A 25,071-nucleotide genomic window follows, 5' to 3' on the forward strand; every position below is an offset into this window, starting at 1 on the left:
TGGGAGCTCTTTTGCAGAGTTTAAATAATTCAACAGTTATGAGGGAGAGAGGAAAAGAGAGATGGATAGGGCTCTTACCTGAAATATGGAAGATTAAAACAAAATATAGCTTGTTTTTACCCTCTCTACATTTTATCTGGAATTCCACCTTCATCCTAAGAACACTACCTCAAAACATTTGGAATTTGGTAAGCTGCTTTTTCTCCTTGCCTCCCTGCCCTCTGCAAGAAAACAAGATACATCCAAAAGTTCTCAGGCCTACTTATTAGCAGGAGCATCCCAATAATCCAGTTATCTATGAGATCAACACTGATGTACAAATACATGACCTTTCTAGACCTACTGAATGCACACATTCCTCACAAAAAGACATCTGCAACATACATTAGTGACCAGCCCAGTGCTCCCACAGCCACATTTGAAGGCTGACAACTTCAGCAAAGCAGACCCCCTTTCAAGCTGCAAAAGATTTGTCAGTGAAGCACAGAGCAGGGATGAGTGGCACATGTCAAACAGTGAGTTACAAACACACATAAATGTAAACCCCTGTGCTGCCACCATGCAACACCCTTGTCAAATCAGTAGAAGAGAGTAGAGTAGAAGAGAGCAGAGCAGAGCAGAGCAGAATTAACCAGGTTGGAAAAGACCTTCAAGATCATCAAGTCCGACCTATCACCCAACACCATCTTAACAACTAAACCATGGCACCAAGACTTATTCCTTGTCAAGACTTACTTCTGTCTTCAGAAATCACAGATATGAATAATGCACCCCGAACATGGGTGATTTTTTTTAATTAGCAGTCTAGCTACAATACCATCACAATCTGCAGTTCTGATTTTATTAATTCTCTCCAATTCAGCAAGAATTCCACCAAGGAATAGGGATGAGCAGATGTAGGAGGAAGCACATTAATAAATCATAAGTGTCACTAAAATTTGTAAACTAATATCTTCTGGGAAGTCTTGGCAATTAGTCTCAGAGCTTTCTTGGCAAACCAAAAATTAATAAATCCAGAAGGTCTCCTGTCTTATGGCATTCCCACCCCCCACAGAAAGGTCATTGATGGAGCAATTAAAAGACACAACAAATGGAGCAGACAGCAGGCTGGTTCATGAAAGACAAATGAGTTCCACAAAACAAGATGACTAAGGCATCTCAATAAGCAAAGGTGTATCCTACAGACCACCCATGTACCAAGACTTTTAGACTAATATTTTGTGGGCAGCTACTTTTCACATGATTTTCCATTGCCCCACTTGGTCCCCACCATCTCTGAGTCAACATTAAGATGATCACTTGTGAAAGCAAGGAATAGTCAGGAAGTAGAGGATTGAACCTTACTATTCCCTTGTGGAAAACAAGTGGGATTTAATAGGAGTAGAGAAGCAACAGGAAAGAGAGAAATTAAACTCCTCACCAGAAAATAGTCATATAGTTAGAAGAATTACTTATATATACTTACTTATATATACATTACTTATATATACATATACTTAAAGAATTAAGGAATGAGATCTTATTTTTATGACTGAGTTAATCAGCTCTAAAACATAGCACTGAATTTAAGATAATGCTGTTAAATTTCATGATTGGTTTCCAAAGCAAACATTTAAAACAGTCTTAGCTCAAGTTATCCATTTGTTGCAATGACAACATCTCCTACTGAATTGCAAATATTGTTCACTCCAGACACCACCTGTGACTCTCTGGGACATGCAAGGAGGGCTAAACCTACAAACAATCCCTTATGTATGTCCACAGAAAGATTTATTTAGGTCTTTGGAAAGCCATAACTAGAAGGAAAATTAATCACCTCAAGCCAGAAAAGGATTTTGAACCTGGTCATAATCAGTTATTTCTAATGGCTTCTCTTCCACAGCAGAAAAAGGTGGTCAATTGTTATAATCATCTGGTAACCAGCAATTTCTAACATTACTGTCATGGATACTCTCCTAAAGCAGCAAACACAAGGAAGCTAAGCCACCCCTTTACTGCTCTTTAGAATTATTTTAAAAGCACAAAAACAACCCTTGCATGCATAGCCTTTTGTGAACATTGAGCATCCCCACAGTGCAGCTTAATGCAATGTCCTTCACCCAGTAATTTCTCTCCTTGCTGATTTTCACTCAGCTATTTTAACCAGCTTTCTCTCTTGCTCCTGATCATTATACATAGAATATACATAGAATAAACCAGGTTGGAAGAGACCTTCAAGATCATCGCGTCCAACCCATCAACCAATCCAACACCACCTAAACAACTAACCCATGGCACCAAGCACCCCATCAAGTCTTCTCCTGAAAACCTCCAATGATGGCGACTCCACCACCTCCCCAGGCAGCCCATTCCAATGGGCAATCACTCTTTCTGTATAGAACTTTTTCCTAACATCTAGCATGAACCTCCCTTGGCGCAGCCCGAGACTGTGTCCTCTTGTCCTGGTACTGGCCGCCTGGGAGAAGAGACCAACATCCATCTGTCTACAACCTCCCTTCAGGTAGCTGTAGAGAGTAATAAGGTCACCCCTGAGTCTCCTCTTCTCCAGGCTAAGCAACCCCAACTCCCTCAGCCTCTCCTCATAGGGCTTATGTTCCAAACCCCTCACCAACTTTGTTGCTCTTCTCTGGACTCGTTCCAGCAAGTCAACATCCTTCCTAAACTGAGGGGCCCAGAATTGGACACAGTACTCAAGGTGCAGCCTAACCAGTGCAGTGTACAGGGGCAGAATGACCTCCCTGCTCCTGCTGGCCACACTGTTCCTGATGCAGGCCAGGATGCCATTGGCCCTCTTAGCTGCCTGGGCACACTGCAGGCTCATGTTCAGACTACCGTCAACCAGCATTAACTAGGACCCGCTTTACAATGCCTGCTGCAACACACTGTCCTGGGTTAACACAGCCTACTCTCACACACCCTTCTCTACACAAACAGATGGGAAGGAAAGCAACACCAAAAAAAAACCCAAACCAAAGAAACAAACAAAAAACCCACGCACACACAAAAAAATCCCCCACAAAAAGAACCACAAAAAAAAACCACCAAAAAACCCCAAAACAAAGACACAAACAAACCCCCCACACACATACACACAAAAAAAAAACCACAAAAAACCCCAAAACAAAGAAACAAATAAAAACTACACACACACACAAAAAATTCCACCCCAACCACCCATCCAAATCAAAACCAAACAAAAAAAACCAAACCAAAACAAGCAGACAACAATTAAAAGGGAAAAAAAAAAGGCACACCAAAAAACCCACCACAACCCTGGGTTGAGATAAGGATGTAAAGATGCACAATTACCTTAGCAGATCTGCAGAAAAGTGCAGCAAAAAGCAGAAGCAGCAGCAGAAGCCAGCAACCCAACCTGCAGCTCACCCAGCAGGAAAGCCCAACAGCCCAAACTCAGAAACCAAAGGCAGCAACCAGAACAGGAAGCCTCCCACATGTTACAATCTGAACTTCCAGCCCCATGATACCTTGCTCCAGCCAGAGGTTTCTTTGTGAAGCTGGCATGAGGGCAGGATGGTATGAATAACAGCAGCAGATTCAACTCAACCCATGACATACATGCATAGGTGGAAAAATGCAGGTGTCTGCAGACTATGCCAGACTCTGTATGTCAGCCTGAGCAAAAGAACAAGGCCTGTTTCTCCAAAATGAGCAGCAATTTAGCCATGAGGGCAAAGAAGCAGCATTCACTTGGCTCAAAAATGCTACATTTTCTGTTCTTTATTGCTAGTCACTACCTAGCTCTTTGGGTCAAGGAACTTTATTAAATGGCCACGATCCTCATTTGGCAGCAGCTAGCTCAGAATGGGCCAACATGCAGCTGCTATGCATCTTCCAAATAGTTCAAGTGTGGCTTCCATGCCAAGATGGTATCTATGATTGACAGCCAGGCTGCAATGAGCCAGGATAAACTGAATCACCCACTGTGGGGAAAAGACAAATCAGCAAGAATGCTAAAGGTTAAGAACTGCATTATTCTGGGATGCTGCTGAAGGCCCATACTAATTGCAAGTCAGGGTGCTGAGAGCCGGGAGGAAAAACTCCAATGTCACACTGCAGTCATCTGCTACAGTTCCCCATTCCCTTTGTTCTTCGGCAGTCTGTACCTAGCAGCTCTCAAGCACAAGGATTTTGACAGGTGGCTCCCATAGCCTTAAAAAAACAGCCATCATCAAGCTAGGCTATTTATACATTCTAACAACAACAGTGGAGATACTAAACTTTTGGGCACCCTGGTTTTCAAATCCAAGAAAATTCAGGAATGTGCTTGTGCACCCATCTGGCTCCCTCCCTCCATGCCCTGATGGCTGGCTGGAGGTATGGGAAGCCCTTTTCCCTATCAGCACAGGATTTCTGCACCCCACAGTGTTGTCAAAAAACACCAAATAAGATGCAGTAACAGAAAGCACTGCTACTTTGGAAACCATCTCCATTAATTTTATGCCTGAATACAGTCCTCCAGAAAAAGAGCATGTATCTAAGATCCATGCTGTCAGCATAAAAGTGAAAAACAATAAATATAATCAAATTTGACAGCAGCGCAGGGAGATGTCAGCTGGTCACGGCAGCATGTCTGGAAACTATTTCAATATAGCAAAGTCCAGAGGAAAAAAAACAACAACAAAACTGTAATGCTTTGTTGCAAAATGTGTGGAACCTGACCAGTACTGAGCAAGAGGCTGCGGCACAAACTAGAAGCAGCCACTCTCAGCACCACAGTCTAAATAATGCATTGCCACTGGAGTAGAAACGCTCTTTTATCATGGCTGAGCCATGCCCTATTTCAGGTTTAGCTTGTTTCACAGAGGATGATACAGAAATTTGAGTCAGGCTTAGTGAATCCCTGATCCCTGCCTTCTTACTGACCCATCCTGGAGGCTGCTGCACTTGGAGCACAGAGACCAGTTCCCAACGGGTGGACGTGGCATTTCACACCACATGCACCATTTCACATTTACAGAGTAGCCCTACCTGAAGCCAGCTCCATGTGCAACACATGAACCTAGGCACAGAAATCAGCTTGAGCTGTGGAACTTTGCCAAGGAAACAAATGCTAGAGGTACATTGAAACATGCTGATGATCTCTGGTGACCGTGGGAGGCTTAAGAGGTGAAGACACTGACAGAAATGGGGTAATGGTAATTGGTAAATGGTGATTTGGTAATTCAAACAGAAATGAAAGAATAATGCAAGACAGAAAGCAGCTTGCAACCAAGCTGAGAGATTTTACCCCTCTCAGCTCAAAGCCAGGTTGCAGCTGCTGTCCTTTGTGGCTGTCTCTGTTAAAAAACTAAAAGTTTTGAGGTTTTTTTAACTCAACACAGAAGCTAAGACAACAGACCAACCTCTTGAGGCACAGCAGCCACAAGAGTCAAAAAAATGCTTGAGGATTTTTGACTGCTGCCATGGAAACATAATTCCTTGGTTAATAAACAAGAAAACAAGAAAGAATATGTATAAAGACTCCTTCATCAGCATTTTAGCCTCTTAAGCAGAGAGTCAATCATGGGTTTGAATATGGGTTAATGCATGGGCCAGCATTTTATGTACCATTAGATAATTTAGCTGGGACCACAGCAGAGGAGAGAAACTCCTGGGGACCATCAAGAGTCAGTAAAATGGCAGTGGGGACTCAGAGCTGACACATGCAAGTGCTTACACTTTGGAAGAAAATCTGAACTACTCCCCACTGCCTAATTAGCTGATATGTTGCAGTCATGGCTATTACATTGATCATAAATATTGTCCTGCTAACTTGCACTTCTGTCTGCTGGATTGCCCTGTTGTCTCTTCATTTCATCTGAGACTGAAAGCTCCCTTGGGATGAAGGCAGCCTTTTTAGTTACTGCAATCTAAATGTATGTAACTGTTCCTAGATACTAAAAAAAGGCAACAGTGGAAAAAATCTTTTATTCCAGTTATCTTAGCAGAAATAACTGTTCAACCCACACTGGCTGGAATAGTTGAAAATATTTTAAACACTACAATAGCAACTTTAAAGGCTTATCCAGACTGTCATCTTCATATAACCCCACCTAAATACTGTGCAGCTAAAACAGGAGACAAGCAAGGAAACACTCACAAGGCTCTTCCTTTGCTTGTAAAACCTGTGAAATCTTAAAGGCCTAGAGAATAAGAAAAGGAGCTCCACAGATTCCTCCTGTTTGTTTGTAATTCCAACACGTGAAGGGATCAACTAGACAGCAACAAGATTAACTAACGAAAGGACTTGCTGCCTACCATGTAACCTACAAAAATCCCCATATAATGTATCTAAACACCACATACACATACACCTGAAACCACAACTCATTTTATCACACTCAGATTGAGTTAGATGTGGAAGTACTATGAACACACACACCTGAAGAAATAAGCCACTGAACATAGTTTCCCTTCTCTCCTCCTACTACTACATTTTGCCTGAGATTTTCAACAGAAAAATAGGCAAAAACCCAGCCCTTCAACTCCTGGTTGTGAAGGGTGCCTTTTAGACAGTATATTTTGTATATCTAACCCTCTCATTCTCTTCTGCTTAACAGACGCCTTCTTAAACTCCAGCTCCTGTGAAACAGCCTGGCCTCTCCTCCTATTTATATCTCATCACAGATCACTCTTTCATGCTTACATTACATCACGGGCAGTGAAGTTTGGTGAAGGGACCCTGGCCTACAGAGGCTTTGGGAATCAGAGATGCTCCATTAGCACTCAAAACCATGTAAGTTTATAGATTAGGAGGGAGAACTGTTTCCCTTTTGTTGGTGCAGAAAGGGGTGGAGGAAGAGAGGAATATTCTGCAGAAAGCATATGTCCAGCTCTTAATAATTTTTTTTAACTTAAATTTAGTAGGGCAGGATGTAGCTGGATTCTCAACTATTCAGATACATATTTTCCTAAGACATGAGAATCCATGAAGGCTTTGCACACCTGAGAAGCTGAAATAATTTGTCTAGTTATATTTATGGACCTACAAAAAGACACCTCTCCACAAATTCTGATGTCTCACACCATCACAAATACAACTGCAATAAAGTAGCTTCTTTTCACAGGAGGAAAAATCATCTTCTCCACTCAACTCAGTGGAAAAAAATAAATAAATAAGAATCCAAACCACCCCCAACAGGTATCTCCTGTGAGCAAGAAATGATGTGGCTGTTTCGCCAGGGAGAGTGATGCAGCTGTGAGTGGGTGTGCAGGTGGGGTGTCTTTTCCTCTTAAGCTGGCTGCTACAAGGCTGGCTGTTTCTGTAGCAATGGAGACCTTTTCTGTGATTTTTTTTGGAGGCCTCAGAAGCCTGGATTTGCATATTAGAGCAAGGTCTGTCTTCCTGCATTCAAATGCTGACTAGCATTTCCTCTGTCTAAACTTATATCAGCCTGATAGAGGATCAGCTTTTAACGTTAACTTTTAATTCTCCTCTCTCCCTCTTTTGCTCTCACTCCCATTTTTAATTACATTCAGGATGTTTTCTTATTGATTTACTTGTCTTTGTATTTAGATGCAGGGATTAGAAATTTCTCTTATATGGCAATTCAGTTTTCCATTAAAAGAAGTCTCTCGTGCTATAACCCAGGGGGGAACAGAGAAGAAGCTTTTGATGCATGAAACAGGCAGAGGCAAGATGGTATTTGGAGATTACATCGCACTCTGCTCTATCTTTGCATCCTTGGAAGCACTGCTGTGTGATTCATTGCTCTCTGCCCCTTTCTTGTGGAAGCAACTGTGTTTGCCAAGCATTTGGAATAGGTATCACACAGCCCCACAGCTCAGATGGACAGGATTCCTTGTTAGCAAAAAGCATGTGTCATATTCCCCAGAAAACAGGAATAGATTAAAAAACTAAAACTAAACCAAACAAATCTAAACCAAAACACACACACACACAAAACCCAAACAAAACAAACAACCAGAAGGCCAACTGTGTCTTGGGATGCATCAAAAGAAGTGTGACCAACAGGACAAGGAAGGTGATCCTCCCCCTTTATTCTGCTCTTGTGAGACCCCATCTGGAGTACTGTGTCCAGTTCTGGTGCCCCCAATATAAGAAGGACATCAAAGTGTTGAAGCAGGTCCAGAGGAGGGCCACAAAGATGATCAGAGGGCTGAAGAATCTCCCCTGTGGGGACAGACTGAGGGAGCTGGGGCTATTCAGCCTGCAGAAAAGAAGATTCAGGGGAGACCTTACAGCAGCCTTCCAGTATCTGAAAGGGGTCTACAGGAAAGCCAGGGAGCTACTTTTTACAAGGGCTTGTTGTGACAGGACAAGGGGAAACAGCTTTAAGCTTGTGGACAGCAGATTCAGACTGGATATTAGGAAGAAATTCTTTACAGTGGAAGTGGTGAGACACTGGAATGTCCCCCACCAGGGGTGTTCAAGACCAGGTTGGATGAGGCCTTGAGCATTCTGGGCTAGTGAAAGCCTGCATGGCAGGGAGCTTGGACCTAGATGATCTTTAAGGTCCCTTCCAACCCAAACCATTCTATAAATCTATGAAAAAAACCCAACTCCTGGATATGTCCAGCTCTCCTTCTGATAATTACTTGATAGTTGTATCCAGCTTGTGACCCATCAGTTCTGGGGGCTCAGAGATGTCTTTGAAGGAGTCTACAAAAAGCAACTAAGAAACGGAAAGCTGTTGCAGAAGGCTTAAATTCATTCTGCAAAGACAGACCCACCCTTTGAATTTTTCAGGGGCTCAAAAACTAAAAGAAAATATTGAAAAGCACCAGTTTAAATAATGCAAAGATCCAGAGGCCTTAATGTGCAAATAGAACAGAAAATCCTGAGAAGAGGAGTCTTTCTCTTGGCTTATTGCTTCCACTTAGTATTTATTTGCATTTCTACAGTGTTCTTTCCAAAGAAACTCATAGATGGTCTCTAAGGCTCCACATTGCCCTCAGAAGTACAATATGGCTTAATCCTGAATTTTCCAGGTGGGAAACTAAGGTTTCCTACCTTCTAACTCCTATCTTCAGCTTTCTTTCCTTCCAGACTCTGGAAAAGGACCCATGAGGTTCTGACTTAACATCTCTGAGTCTCTTGGTCCCATGCTGGCCCATATTTCACTGCAGAAAAGATGCAGAAGCGTCCCAGGACACACTGAAACACACCCAGAAATTGGTATGTCTCCCCAACTGATCAATCACTGGATGCCTCCAGTTATCCTGACAACAAAGTAGGTTTTCACCACCCTGGGAAAACTCCAAAAGGGATGCTGCTATTATCTTTCCACAGAGCTTGGGTGATGCTGCAAGTTCTCTATTAGGACAGGATTTGCCAGCTTGTTTACATTATTTATGCAGAGCAGATTGCTTGGCAATTACATTTAAAGTACAATCACAGTGCCATTTCTGCTTGTTAGGTAAAGAAGCAAAAGGGTTTTTTCAAGGCTTTAATACCTTGAAAAGTACCAGGGTAAGTGGAAATTACTGTGTGCTCTCTTATTAGCCGCATGGTTATTTATACTTTTGCAGATTACCATGGTACAGCGCAATTAGGCTTTGGAAATACTGTTCAAATTAAGAAGTTTCAAGAGCTCTACTGAACAATTAACCCTTAAATGTATTAACAGCAACAACACTGCAGCACACGCTCAAAGCCTGCTCCAAACAAGAGGTTTAAATTAGCTGGGAAGAAAGAAGTATGAGAGACCATCTGTAAAGAAGCCGCTCACATCGGGAGCGATGCCTGTAATGCTACAGTGCACTGACAGTTCCACCAACTACATTTGCAGCAGCTTGCACAATAGCATCTAGAAAACCTGACACAAGTTACCTGGTCTCCCACGATCCATGTCTGCCTTTTTCTTTTGCTTTAAGTTCCTCGGAGGAAGAGCAATTCTCAGCAGGTATAAACTACTGGTGGCTGCAGGTGTAGAGGAACTGTCCTGTGAGTTTGGGGAGTTTTTATGGGGGAGTGGAACTTAATTTATTTTAAATGCACATTCATAATGCAAACATACACATGATTGTCTCCAGCACATGATTCCCAAGCCAAGACACTGCACCTCCCATGCCAGACTAGGAGAATGGCAGGTGCATGACACTATTTGAGTCTATCCATAGCAGAAAAGATACCAGCACCTCACTGTGGGACCTGTAGTCATAAAATCACAGCATGGTAGGGGTTGGAGGGGACCTCTGAAGATCATCCTTTAGTGTCTGTCCTTAAAGCCCAAAGCAACACAGATTCACTGCCAAAGGGATCATTTCAGCTCACAGGACTGAAGAAGACTACTAAGATCAACTAAGATTATATCATGCACTATGTTGCATGGACACTGTTTTAGTGAGCATGTACCATCTACAGAGACTGTTCTCATTGCCAGCCCTCCCAACAGAGACTCTGAAGGATGGAGAGACTCCTCTAAGGACACACAAATGCAGGAATGAAACCGAGCTCCTCTGTGTGCCCAGGAGGTGCCCTTACATCAAGAAACCCTTGTCTGTGGGCCTCACTTCATTAAAGCAATGTGTTGTTAATCACATATCCCTTTTCCAAAAAGCAACCTCAGTTATCTCAGATTCCCTCCTGCTGTCTCCTCTGCTCAACTCAGATACCTACGCTGCTCAGCCTCCAGTTCTACAACAGACACAGTGCTGTGATTTCTAAAATCCACTTACCTCCAGAGCGAGCTCTCTGTAACGCTCCCCAAGTTGAAGTCGTAGAGCTTTGTCAGAATGAGAATCACCTAGGGAGGGGGAAGGGAGGGAGGAAGACAAAGGGAAAAGAAAGGAGAAAGAAAAAAAAAAAAGTTTTCCTTTAGACTGTGTAACAAGACACAAAGCATCTGAGATCACTCAAAGGAGAGCTTAGCATTTATCGATTAAAGTTGTGGTATTACAGGATCAAGAAAGTTTACAAAAGAAAACAATCATTAGCTTAATGCATCATGTAGCCACTAACATTTATTTTAATCTCCACATGCTTAGCATTTGAAATCAAACATGCCAACAGGAATCAATCGAGCATTGTGAGCTGCCCTCTCTACAGCTGTGGTTATTCAAGATCAGGAGTGGAAGCAGCTACATCATTGCTGACTCAACAGCCCAATCAGAAATTACAGTCGATGTTTTCTGTTTCTCAGGGTGCTGCCTGAATTGGTGAGCCTCCGAGGAAAGAGCTGTCAAGGTTTGTTTATGGACATTCTCCCATCCAGCAAAGCATTTTGCCTGGCATGAGCTTTGTTGCTCCCTATCTGTTGTCACTGACTCCACAAGCATGAAAATTCCCGTAGGCTATCGCCTCATGGCAGTGGTAAAATAGAGGGACACAGAGGAGGACATTCAGTTGAGACACTGAACAAGACAAAAAAGTCAGTGATATCTTAAAGGATAAAGAAGAGTAAGAAACTTCAGGACCCACTGACTAACTTTATGGAGAGCCAGACACTCTCAAATCATGCCCCTGCAAACTGAGGCAGAAGAGGAGAACTAAACATTACATAGGGGATCACAGAGGAATGTAATTTCCCTCTAGTATCCTGGATGCTCTGATCTCAGATTTCATAGGTAACTGTAATCCTCTTAGTTACCAGCTACATTACCTAGTGCCCTCCTCTCCCCAAAAGGCAGCTATTCACTCTGAGACAATCTGTGAGACTCCACGCAAGCTCTCACACTCAGACAGGATGGGAGCTTCTGCAAAAAGAATGGAGGTCCCTCAGTGGAAGCATCTGTTCTTGCTGATTTAGCATAACTAGTGTCACACAGTTCATCCCCTCATATTCTATGAGACCAGACTCAGGAAGAGCTCTTTTGCTTTGTTAACAGGTACTTCTCAGTTTGGCTAAAAGATACGTTCAAATTCAAGATGGGACCCAAAGGATTGAGTTCACTAATGTTTTCCTACACAACGAAAGCTACATCTCCCTTCCTCTTCCTCCCGCTCCCAGCAGTCAGCCCTGTCACACCCTTCATTTGGGTTTCCCAGCTGAAAGCCTGCTAGGTGAGGAATTTAAAGCTTTGCAGAAAAATGCCAAAGGATTAATCAATATCACAACGGCTGCAGCAGTTGGTTCCTGTCAGCATAATACCAGGAAGAGACCTCTTCAAATTGTAAGGGACCTTGGTACGTGACTATGCAGTCAGTATCCAACTTAATGGGTTTAGAATAGATGCCCTGAGCATTCCTCTCCCTCTACCGGATTCACTTTCCTCATCCTGGATTGCATTTTGTCCCTTTATTTCCCCATGCAGAGACCTTCAGGAGGAAGATAAAAGCTAAGCTGCTTCCAGCAGGGTGTGAAAAGAAACCTGCCAGGCAGATTTGAGTCAGCACAGAGGAGCCCGTGTCAGCCTAAACCGATGCTGAGCAGTGGGGAAATAAGAACAATTCCCTTTTTAATGCATCTTAAAACCCTGCACACACCTTCTCATACAAAGGGTGAAGAGCCAGCTGCAAGTTGCAGCAACCACTGTTTGTGTAACTCCTCCTGCATCAACTGAGGGAAGCAGTGCAGCCTGCTCTCTGCTAAAACCTGATGAAAAAGACACCTTTAGGATGTTCCTATATTCCCACATAGGCTCAGACAAGACCTTTCTAAAGAGTATCTAGGAAGCTATTCACCACAGCACAAGCCCTGAGAAATTATATGCTTTTTATTGCTCACAAGAGTGGTAAGGATTCACAGAGCTAGTTTTCCAGTTTCTAAGCTTAATCACACTGAAGACAGCAGGATGACTTCTGCCAAATTCAGTGCATCCCAGATCCAGTCCTACACATGTTAAATAAAACTTCCATGCCCTGGTAAAATTTCAGAGTAATTCTGCCATAGATTTAAATTACAACTAAAGGCAGCATCCACTCTCTCTCTCCTAGTTCTTTATGGCCTCTCCCTAGATCTCCTACACCCTATGTTTTTGAAGATGTCACTTACCTATTATGAACCCTGCAAACCACAAGATAAGAGCAGCTTTACAGGAGTGGTTTAAATCCTGTTCAGTTCTGGCTATAAATCCAAAGTAAAAGCATGTTGTTTAGTGCAGCTTTTCTGGATTTTTGTGCAAGATGACTAACAAAAGCCCAGCTCTACCTGTTGTTAACACATCAAAAGCAAAAGCATGAGCATCCCTTTGCAGTTAAATCTCACAGAGGGTCCCAGGAAACACCAGGACTTGCCTGAGGCAGTGGTAAAACACAATCCAGTCACCTGCAGCAACCTGCTCATAAAATTCACTCACCACATAAGACTAGCTCAGGTAACGTTGTTGTGCCACAACCCTGGGTGGCCTCCACCCTACCCCCATTCACATTCAAGACTAGACTAAATTCAGATTCAATACTAAAGATTCAGATTCAAGGCTAAATTCAGATTCAATAAAGCAAACTCTTGCAAACCAGAAAGGATTAGAGAGGCTGAAGACACAACCTTCCCAAGAAAAGCTGCCAAAGAACATTGAGCCCACAATGCCACCTCATCAGGCTGCAAAGAAACTTAACTAGTAGGGAAGTGTCCCATGTAGTTAAGATGCAAATCTAAGCCTGAAAGGCACAGCTGGTTCCTAAGTTGTCTTCATTTAGTGCTTTTGACACAGCATTGCAGAGAAAACTTCAAAGTGTTTCATGAGGCTGTTCTGAGGCCTCCACATCATAGAATCAACAAGGTTGGAAGAGACCTCAAAGATCAAGTCCAACCTGTCACCCAACACCTCATGACTACTAAACCATGGCACCAAGTGCCACATCCAATCCCCTCTTGAACTCCTCCAGGGATGGTGACTCCACCACCAACCTGGGCAGCACGTTCCAATGGCTAACAACTCTCTCTGTGAAGAACTTTCTCCTCACCTTGAGCTTAAACTTCCCCTGGCACAACTTGAGACTGTGTCCTCTTGTTCTGGTGCTGGTTGCCTGGGAGAAGAGACCAACCTCCTCCTGGCTACAGCCACCCTTCAGGTAGTTGCAGACAGCAATAAGGTCTCCCCTGAGTCTCCTCCTCTCCAGGCTAAACAATCCCAGCTCCTTCAGCCTCTCCTCATAGGGCTTGTGCTCAAGGCCTCTCCCCAGCCTCGTTGCCCTTCATGTTGCCCCAGCTGTGCTAACAGAAGCAGATATATCCAGAGCAAATAATGGGCAAGTATCAGAGATTTTTCTAAGACATTGTGTTATTTGAATGCTTTAGTTGGAAAAGAATGGAACAGGAAAATCAGCCATATTTTCCAAAACTGAAATCTCACAGGAGAAAAAAAATCAAAAAGGAAAAAATCCATTTACTGATTCAAGCTAAGACATTTGATTCAAATTTCTACTTTGTAGTGGAAGAAGTTTGGCTTGTTTTTGTCAGCACTAACAAATAACTCTGGCTTTTCTGTTCCAGAGTACTTCTGCATCAAAATCTTGACAGTTTTCATTTTAAAAGCTGAATTCTCAATTGAAAATTGGTGATTTCATATTTAATGGACTGTTTCAAAACAAAACCCAATCATTTTCTTACCCTGAACTGAGGGAAATGTAGAATTGCCACCCCATAGGAAATGCCTACTCTTCAAACTAAGTTCAGATTTAAACATTTTGCTCTGGGGAAAAGAAATAAAAGCAATAACGTTCCAAGTGATATTGATTCAGAAACAGCAAAAACCTACACTCAGGCATCCTTTAATCAAAATAAGGAAAACACACTTATAGTGCCAAATTAAACTGTTTCTGTTCATCAAACCAATCTCCCCCAAAAATTAACTGCAAGTCATCTCAATGCTGACCTACATTTTTCTCCAGGATCACAGAGCTCACTCCAGGGGCTGCAGTGAAATGTCACCCTGTCTCCTGTGGGCTAGGCTCCACACAGCCACACTGTGCTTCCCAGGACACCCCCAGGGCAGGTGTCTCCTGGGGCACCAAGCAGCTCAGCTGATTGAGAATAAGAAAAAGGAAAACCAGCCTGCAGGTCAACGTGTGAAAAGAGGCCAGGCTCAATTACAACTCCCTTAAGGCAATACAAAACTTCTGGAAAATGCAATTTCAAGCTGAGCTTACACAAAACTAAATGACCTGAATAATTCAATAAACTGCTTTGGTTTTCTAGACAGAAGTGGGGATGGAGAAAGGATAACCAGAAAAAAAACATATTTTCTTTGGAAACAAGTCATGCTCTGGCTCTGCAAGGCTTTCTTTAGCATTTAATCTTCCACATGTGCCTCTCACATATGCCATGTCCATATGTTTTTGCCTTACAGAAACTACACTGTCAGATGAACACCCTCCTGTAAGGTGTGCATGACAAAAGTGACAACCCCTGACAATTAGTTATCTTCAATGGCATATACTACAACACAAATCAAGAGTCTCTGGCACTGAGGAATCCCATCATCATGCTGTTCAGTACACTGAACCTCTAAATCCAGATTTAAATACGATGGACCACTCCTCTAAAATAAGACCAGCAAGCCTCCACGGCTGCCTAATCCAGCAGCCTTGAGTCTTGACACAACTTGGCCAGCATGAAAGCAGGGGGAGCTGGGTGGAGGGTGGTGGAGGGAAGAGGTGGGCAAAGTAACTAGAAACAGTAATTTAGACTTCATTCCAGCTTGAAAACACATCTCTGAGGGGGATCCCTATTCTTAGGATGATTATTAGTAATCTCCAAGATCATAAATCACAACAGTGCTCAGAAGCAATTCAGAGTATTTGGTGGTGTAACAACCTTTCTTGCTTGTAAAATTTTACTATGAAGGAAAATTAGTTTAGCTCATTAAACCCTCCTCCAGATCCTGCCAGTTCTAACCTGGCTAAGTGCTTTGCATATACCCCACAGTGGAATATATAGCTCTGTTTCCCACAGATCAGAGTGGAAGGCATTGCAGTTCCTTCAACAGGCTGACAATGAACTTCATAACAATCAAAAAGTGCCACAAAGGCAGTTATGCTCCTGTATTAGGTGACATTCATATTGAGATGGGGGAGAGATGAGCACAGCAGTCAGAGAAAGTAAATGATCATTTCAGATAGATATCTGAAAGGCCAACACTGATCTACTTCATGAATTCATCTCCTAAGTGCACCTGCTGGATCAGCACAGAGATTAACACAACTCATCAGCAGCCCTGTCCACATGTTTACCAAGTGTAATTGATAATGAGCAAAGGGATGAGCCCTGAGCAGGGCACAGTACAACAAAGAGCTTAGAGACTTATAAATGAAAGATGAGAACTCTCCACTCACTTTCTCTGTCTTACTGGGGTCTCCACCTCCTGCCTACAGACCTATTTCTATGAACTTTGCAACCCTTTCTCCCTGCAGCACTAGCCATGGGAAGCTTGTCTTCAAAATTCATCTGCCTTTACCCAATCTACATGAGAACAACAGCAGCCAATAAGTAAATTTAAAATGTGAGCACTCACAGGCTGATGGAAACCAATATTAGGAAGCTGCCACAGCTAAAGGCAACTTAGCTTAAAATGCTCTGGGACCTAAAAGCCAGCAGTGCTGCTCTATGGAGGTCCCCAGCTGATTCTTTCTTTTGGTTTGGGTTTGTGGTGTTTTCTTTTCATTTGGTGTGTTTTTTTCAGGGTGGGGAGAGGTGGGGGAGCATGGGTGCTAGGGCACAAAATTCAAGATGAACTGATCAACAAACTCATGGAGCTCTTTGAAATGACAAAATTGCCACATAAGGCGGTCTTTCATTTAATCTCTGTATTCAAGGCTAATTCAGGCAAAAGCAGCCAGTATCAACCTTGTTTCCCCCCCATAAACACTCAGAACATGGGAAGAGGATGGTTTACATGCTCAACATATATTTGCATTTAAGTGTGTAGTAGGCTGACCTCAGCCAGAAACTAAGCACCCACCCAGACACCACTCCATCCCAGCTCCAGAAGGATAGGGGAGAGAAGCAGGAAAGCAAAAGTCAGAAAACCCTGTAATCACAGACAGAGTTTAATTGGGGGGGGGGGGGGGGGGGGGGGGGGGGGAAGGGAAGGGATAAAGAAATAAAACCAAACAAACAACAAAACAGCAGCAAGCAGCAGATGCAAAAGCAGCCTCTGACTACTTCCCACAGAAGACCAATGCAAAATCAGTCTCTGAACAATGACCAGTCTGAAAAGACTACTCCGCAGTTACTGTTGCTAAGGATGATATTGTATGGAACAAAATACCTCTGTGGCCACTAGGTCTGTTGTCCCAGACATGCCTCCTCCCACATTCTTGGTAGCCCCCATCCTACTCCTAAGGCAGGCAGAGAGAAAGAAAATCTGACACTGTGAAACACTGTTCAGCTGTAACTAAAACTTTGTTGTGTTATCAACACAGATTTAGCTGAAAACTCAAAATGCAGCATGACACAGGCTTCTATGAAGAAAATCAACTACTCCCCAGTAGTCCCACCAAAATCACTTCACTTAATGACACCCCCAAAATTGTATGTATGCAATGTGTATGATCACACTACACATCATCACACCTGGAGTACTGTGTCCATTTCTGGGGCCCTCAGTTTAGGGAAGATGTTGACTTGCTGGAATGTGTCCAGAGAAGGACAACAAAGTTGGTGAGGGGTTTGGAGCACAAGCCCTATGAGGAGAGGCTGAGGGAGCTGGGGTTGCTTAGCCTGGAGAGGAGGAGGCTCAGGGGAGACCTTACTGCTGTCTACAACTACCTGAAGGTAGGTTGTAGCCAGGTGGGAGCTGGTCTCTTCTCCCGGGTGGCCAGTACCAGAACAAGAGGACACAGTCTCAAGCTGTGCCAGGGGAGGTTTAGGCTGGATGCTAGGAAGAAGTTCTGCACAGAAAGAGTGATTGGCCATTGGAATGGGCTGCCCAGGGAGGTTGTGAAGTCATCATCACTGGAGGTGTTTAGGAAGAGACTTGATGGAGTGCTTGGTGCCATGGTTTAGTTGATTAGATAGTGTTGGATGATAGGTTGGACTTGGTGATCTCAGAGGTCTCTTCCAACCTGGTTTATTCTATTCTATTCTATTCATCAGCCTTATTTGCATTGGAAATCTAAGTGCAGTTGCCAGCCCTCAGTGCCATCTCCAGTTGCAAGAAGGCTATAGGATTATTACAAAGCTCCCATGCAGGGAATTTAAATTCCACAGGTGTTAACAGATTCTGCAAGCATCATTACTGTGAAACAAGACAAATAACGTCATCTTCGCTTTACTGATGAGGAACCAGAAGCAGAGAGAGATGAAGTGTTTCTCTACATAGAAACACTCAGGAAGAAGAATCCAAATCAATTTTTAAGAGTTTGATTCAATTCCCTTTGCAAATGCATCAGAAAAATAGACCACTTTGTTCTAAAAAAGTGTTTCCATGCAGGAGTTTAACGACTGAAATAATCCACTTCAATATATTCAGTTAATTTAAGCTAAGCAGCATCATCTGGAAGATGATGATGATGCTTCTGTCAGTCCAAGCTCACTCACAGTAACAGAACTACTAGCTAAAAAAAGGAACACATACACCTTAAATACCATTCGAACTTCTTTCCCTTCTTCTTACTGCCTGGTGAGCAGAGCTGAAGAAAACATCTCCAGATAGTAGCAGTTGAGGAACAGCATGTCTAAGACATGAGAAGAAAACAGCAGAGGTACTAACAACAAACACAGGCAAAATTCTGCCCACTGGAAATCACAGCAACACTTTTGTTACAGTAAAGTGATGCCAACTTAAGAAGCAGCAATGGACATTTTCCTTTTCGTTTTTTTAATCTCTAGAGAGTTAAAAAATGATCTGTGGGTGGCTTCAGGCAGCACAGGCAAAAGAACCTTCTGAAACAGAAAGAGACAACTTTCAAGATCACACACAAAAGCAAAACATGTTCCCGTGAACTTGTGATCTCCAAACAGCTGAGACTGTGAAATTTGTCCTCAAAACAAGAACCAGTAACTAAAAGACATTTTTCTTTAATCCTGCTTTGCCTATATTGCTTCTCACTTTCCAGTATTAAAACTTCCACAGTATGTTCTTTCTGCCCCCTGTCCTCCCTTTCAATGTAAATCAGGCAGCAAAGTAGGAACCAAAGCTCAGAAGTCTTCCCATGGATTCCCCTGGGACACTGGAGACAGATCACATTATCTTCACAGAAGAACCCTTAGGTTGTAGGCAGCACTTTGAAATTCCCATTTACAGGGCTTGCAGTGAATGAGCAGAATGTGAAGATGGAAAAAAAACACAACATAGCCACTAGAGTGGACTGTAGAAAAAGCCAGCTCTGGAAAGCCCAACTCCCTCCTCCCTCACAGTCACCAGCAGGAGCAGGGCAGGACTCTTGTGTGTTGCTTCTCTGCTTTGGCAATTCAAGGACAAGCCCATCCTGTCAGAGAAAACCACCTGTTGGCATCAAAACAGAGGCAGACACCTCTTCCACTGCCACAGATTTACATTTCTGGGCCTCCACAAGTCTAGAAAGGATTTTGAATCTGACATGCTCTCTTATGCTTTGGGTTTTAAATATTTTGGTGCAGGGATCATAATTTATGATATATTCAGAGGCCCGATGCACATCAAAGTCTATGTCATGGTTGTGGATGCAGCTGAATGACATCACCACCCAAGAAGTGACTAATGCCTCCAGGATTCAGAAGAGGAGTTTTACTATAATGTTTTACAACAACACTCTCCTCCTCCCAAAACACAGACTCCAGTTATTACATTGATGAGCGGTATGCATAGCTTCTAGCTGTAGAGCATCTGCAAGTCAGCCACATTGCTCTTCCATGTGCACAAGACATTAAAACCTGGGTAACATCTCTCATGCAACACTTTTTCCAAGGAGAAAAAAAAAAAGGTAAATCCTGTCCCAGTTTCAGCAAATATACTAATATACAAATATTGCCTGGAGAAGAAAAGGATCAGGGGTGACCTCATTGCCCTCTAAAACTACCTGAAGGATGGTTGTAGCCAGGAAGGGGTTGGTCTCTTCTCCCAGGCAACCAGCACCAGAACAAGGGGACACAGTCTCAAGCTGCACCAGGGGAAGTTTAGACTCAAGGTGAGGAGAAAGTTCTTCACAGAGAGAGTGGTTAGCCGTTGGAATGGGCTGCCCAGGGAGGTGGTGGAGTCACTGTCCCTGGAGATGTTCAAGAGGGGATTGGACGTGGCACTTGGTGCCACGGTCTATTCGTGAGGTCTGTGGAGACAGGTTGGACTCAATGATCCTTGGGGTCTCTTACAACCTTAGTTATACTGTGAAACTTCCTGCATACCTACATGCTTACCTTTAGTGTGCACACATATACACAGAAACAAATTACAACCGCATTCTTAACACCTTCTCACTAAAGAAATAAAAGAAAGGATTCCAGCAGTGTTATCAGCCCTTAAAGAGCAGCTAGATTCAGTTCACAGGCTGCAGCAGAGTCCTAAACATAGCTACCAGGTCAGATCGTGAAGCCTTTGTCCTCTTTGTAGGTGAAGGGGAATAAAATACAATAAGATCATTCCATAAAAGCTAAGTGTTACTAGAATTATTAGTCACAGAGCATCAGGAGAGAGTGCCTGGGAAAGACCTGGTGGTGAATTAGGCACCTTTAGAAGGGCAGCAATAAAACACAAGGGACATTTAAGTAGAATTCCAGACCATTAGGAATAAATACACTTGGGAGGAGGGTAGACACACCAGTACTACAAGCAGCTTGTGAGCAGCACTTTGTCAGAGAAGCTAGAGACAGAAATGACCCCTCAGGTTATCTGACCCACCACCCTGACGAGGCACAGCTGTGCTCCACAGAAGCTTTCCAGCTTTTCATATGGCCTTGCTGCACATAAACACACATTCCCCCCCAGAAAAGACATCTAGATTGCTTAAAGTAACAGAAGTCTGAGCTTTATCTCTGTGTAACTCAGTTAAACATAAATACAATCTCTCCTGGCAGGTACTGATATGATTTAAAGGTCTCCTATCATACATTATAAGAGGTGATAGCAAAGAACTCGTAATTTATTTTTATTGATTCAGCAACCCATGCTGGATCATATCTCCCAGCTCTTCCCCTTTGCTAAGAAGCCTCCACCAAAGCCCTGGGAAATTTAATTTTATCTTTGTGTCCCCCACCACCACCTTTCATCTGCCTTTAAAGCTGTCATGTGCACATCTCCACCTAAGTTTAAGAAGAAAAAGAGCCCCCAGTTACTTTGCCAGCTCTGTTCTTATTCCAGTTATCTCTTGGTATCATCTGCAAATCAGCAGATTTTGTGCAGCAGATGAACTCTGTGGAGTCACATGCCTGATGAGGGCCATTTAAAGCTTCTGACCTGAAGAGAAGGAATGACTTGAACCCCAAGTGTGGGTACACTACCTTCAAAGTTGTCACTTAAAAAAAATATCATCATTTAAAAATAAATCAATACATAAATAAAAGTTGACAGAAGGTAAAGCAGCACAGGTAATACAGCACAGCTCTCTGAGATGTTAGAAACTGCCAGGATGGGTGAGGATTTCCTATGAGGGCTGAAGGCAAGACTGTTGCCATAAAGGAAACTAAACTATGTGAGGCATTTCATGTTTAAGCCATTTCTGAAAGAGAGATAAAAAAGCCCACATGAAGCTGAGTTTTCAAGAAAATTCAGACTGCCACTTCAGACTCCAGGCTCTGCTCACTCCTCTCTCTCTCCCCTTTCCCACATATGTGTATAGTTATTACTGATCTCCCTTAGATTCCAATTAGCCACTCGAATAACTGTCACTGAATAGAGCATGGGCTAAGAGATTCTTTCTCTCTCCACAGACAGTTGATGGACTAGGTACTTGTAGAAGTCCTTTCTGTCCTCATGTCTGACTCAAAGATTGACTTGGTCATGTGAAAATGCCTCATTGCTAGCTCAAGAGAACAGCAGCAGGGAACGAGGTGCCATGCCAAAGAAACGCTTCTGTTATGCACTCTAAAGTAAAGAGCCTTGTCTTCAACAAGACAGCAAGAGATGGGTGCTGGAGAAGACACCATGTCAGTAGTAAAGTCTGGTCACTGGCCTGGCACTCAGAGAGGGGAAGGATGTCAGAGCTTCCTCACTATTCCCAGCTTGAATAGCAGCCCACCCTCTTGCAGGGAGATCAATCTGTGACAACAGTGTTGTTCTGAGACAGTATTATTCTATTTTTAACAAGATTACTTTGAGGCAATATCCTTCTCCCTCCAGTGGAACCAGTTCAAGATTTGGAGTTTCACAGACACTACCAAGAAACAAAAGATGTACCAGTTGGTGAGGGGTTTGGAACACAAGCCCTATGAGGAGAGGCTGAGGGAGCTGGGGTTGCTTAGCCTGGAGAAGAGGAGACTCAGGGGTGACCTTATTACTCTCTACAACTACCTGAAGGGAGGTTGTAGACAGACGGATGTTGGTCTCTTCTCCCAGGCAGCCAGTACCAGAACAAGAGGACACAGTCTCAGGCTGTGCCAGGGGAGGTTCAGGCTAGATGTTAGGAAAAAGTTCTATACAGAGAGAGTGATTGCCCATTGGAATGGACTGCCTGGGGAGGTGGTGGAGTTGCCATCATTGGAGGTTTTCAGGAGAAGACTTGATGGGGTGCTTGGTGCCATGGGTTAGTTGTTTAGGTGGTGTTGGATTGGTTGATGGGTTGGACGTGATGATCTTGAAGGTCTCTTCCAACCTGGTTTATTCTATGTACTCTATGTAAAAGCTCTTGCCTCTGCTTTTAATAGCCAGTTAAAAGACCTTCCACTCCTGCCATCGGATCCTTATTATCAACAAATCCAAGTACCTTACACTTTGACTTATCCCCTTCCTCACAACAGCCCAGGGAAATAAGGATTGTTGTAGATTGCCAGGTTTTGACAAGTGCAGGCACGGAGGGGAAAAAGGCAAAATGCACAAATTGTATTGTTATGGTTACTGCCAGGTACCAAAGTCAAACACTTAGATTTTTTTTTCACCCCCCCCTCACATTTCCTACCTAACCTTGACTGTCTGAACACCATTAGTAGAAACTCAGGATTTAATAATAAGGATTCTTTAAATATGCTTAGGTATTCATATATATAATGAAATAGTAGGGGAAGAGAAATACACAGGATGAAGCAGATGAAAATAAAAGTGGTCATTTCAAATATACAAGTATCTATCATAGGCAAATTGGGTCAGTCAGGCTGAGCAGGTACCATCAGATTGGAAAGTGCTGGAGGCAAGAGCCAAGCACGAGTTAAGGCCCTCCACAGTCAAAAGGTCAGAAGCAATAGTTTGAGTGCTAACTAGCCAATTAACATATTTTTTACATTATTATAGATCCAACAAAGATTAAATGATCTGATTACCTTATATATTAAGGTAATAAAATCGTGGTCTGTCCAACTGGCTACACTCTTCTGACCTTGAGCCTATGTTTATGCAGGAGTCCCTCTATGCAGATGCCCAAGCCTGCTTTGAAACTTAGTGGCTCAGCTGTGGTAAGGTCAAACTCTGCCCAAGCAGCTCTGTTTCTTACTGTTATTCCTTTGAAGCAATCTCTACTCTTGATTTTAATCATCTTTCTCATATTTAATTTCATTTTTGTTCCATATTCATCTGTGCACCTGTTACATCATCACTACATTGCCTGTACTCCTTGTGCCATAACTACCTGGCTTTTAGTAGTAGTAGTATTTGTATCATATCATTAAGTAGCTAAGAAGTATTATTTTCAGTTGTTTCTCTGAAAACATTCTCTGTTTGCAAATTCTTTTATTTGTTTCTGTGCAGAGCATCTCCTTGCTCATGTCAAACACCCCTGCAGCCCTGATGTGATCGCCTTTGAAGGGCCTAATCATGCAGGCTTCCATGAAATCTCACTCAATAGGTATTTCCAGAAACTGAGCTGGTAATTATTCCTCTGTGTACATCCACCAGATTGAGCCAACAACATGTAACATCCTCCTTCATCTTCACTAACTTCTGTTCTTCCTATGGAGTCCAGGGGAACAGGTATGCTAACAGCAAACAGGTCTGTGCAAGACACTAGAAAAATCTTCTGATTATATGCACCAGAACAGAGGATTGAGAATTCTTAAGTTCAAGATTCAGCTTCTCCCTTCTTTATGAGACATCCAAGCTTGCACACCATCCCTTCTAGAAAGTAGCCCTAAGCATTACAGGGCCAGAGCTGCTCGAGTTCTACCTGATAACCCAAAGAAATGTGAGAGTCAGCTGATGGACATTCACCATAGACAGGTGCTGTGGGGTTCAGCTCTGCCTCCAACTGACATTTAACTACCTCAGATTGCAGCTACATTGGCAAGGAAGAATCAACATGACCTGTATCACAACAGCCTGTAAATAACCTCACCCAGAGGTAAAGCAATCTCCTATCAAGTGTGAGGAGGTCTCATACTGCCTGCCTAACAGAAGTAGCATGTTTTATCTTCTTTCAGGCTTGGCCAATGGCTTCAAAACTGTGAATTCAAGGGACTAATGGGATGCCTCACTCCATGCCAGCTGAAAGAGTAGGCACTTAAAATGCCCTACCATGGGAGCCTAGCTTTCTTCAGGCAGCAAGAGGCTAAAATAGCTACACTACATTGGCCCTAGGATATGCCCAAGACTCCCAAGGGAGTGTAAAGGCAGAAGAGGGATCTGAACTCCCAATTCTAAGCTCCAGTTTGTCACGCAAACCAGACAGATTATCTTCCAAAGCTACCAGGTATCAGTTCAGCACCTGCCAAGGAAATAAAAGCTTTAGAAGAAAGACACAGATAGCACAAAATGAACTTTTTTCCCTCATCTGAGTATTTGCTACAGACAGGTAAAAGATATTTGCTTAAAATCTGACCCTGTGGGAAGCAGGGAGGGGAGAAATAAAACCTATAAAAATCTTCCTTTCTGCACTACCCTGCCCCCTCCCCTCCCCCCACAAAAAAAAATGTCCTCTGAAGGACAGGTACCAACCTCAGGACAGGTACCAACCTCAGGGCAAGGGGAAGGGGCAGGGAGCAGGAAGGCAAAGGTCTGGGAGTACAATAAAATCACAACTATTCACGGTGGCCCAAAATTGTAATTTGGGGGAACAAATTATGAAAAAAAATGTGTCCCATTAATCTGCTTTTGAGCTCTGTAAGAAAGAAAATGTATTTTTCCCACTTAAGAAATACCTTGTGCTAAAGTCTGCATGGGGAGATGTGGAAC

At 43.1% G+C, this 25,071-nt stretch overlaps 1 protein-coding gene across 1 annotated transcript in view; it reads right to left on the reverse strand.

Annotated features, from left to right (window-relative positions):
* SORCS3 (sortilin related VPS10 domain containing receptor 3) overlaps positions 1-25,071 on the reverse strand; it is a 317,614-nt gene that overhangs the window by 211,978 nt on the left and 80,565 nt on the right. Inside the window, exon 2 of the mRNA XM_009908219.2 lies at positions 10,642-10,709. Coding sequence (XP_009906521.2) covers positions 10,642-10,709 — 68 coding nt within the window. The remainder of the gene's footprint in view (positions 1-10,641; positions 10,710-25,071) is intronic.

The sequence above is a fragment of the Dryobates pubescens genome, chromosome 8 (assembly GCF_014839835.1).
Source record: "Dryobates pubescens isolate bDryPub1 chromosome 8, bDryPub1.pri, whole genome shotgun sequence".
NCBI lineage: Eukaryota > Metazoa > Chordata > Aves > Piciformes > Picidae > Dryobates > Dryobates pubescens.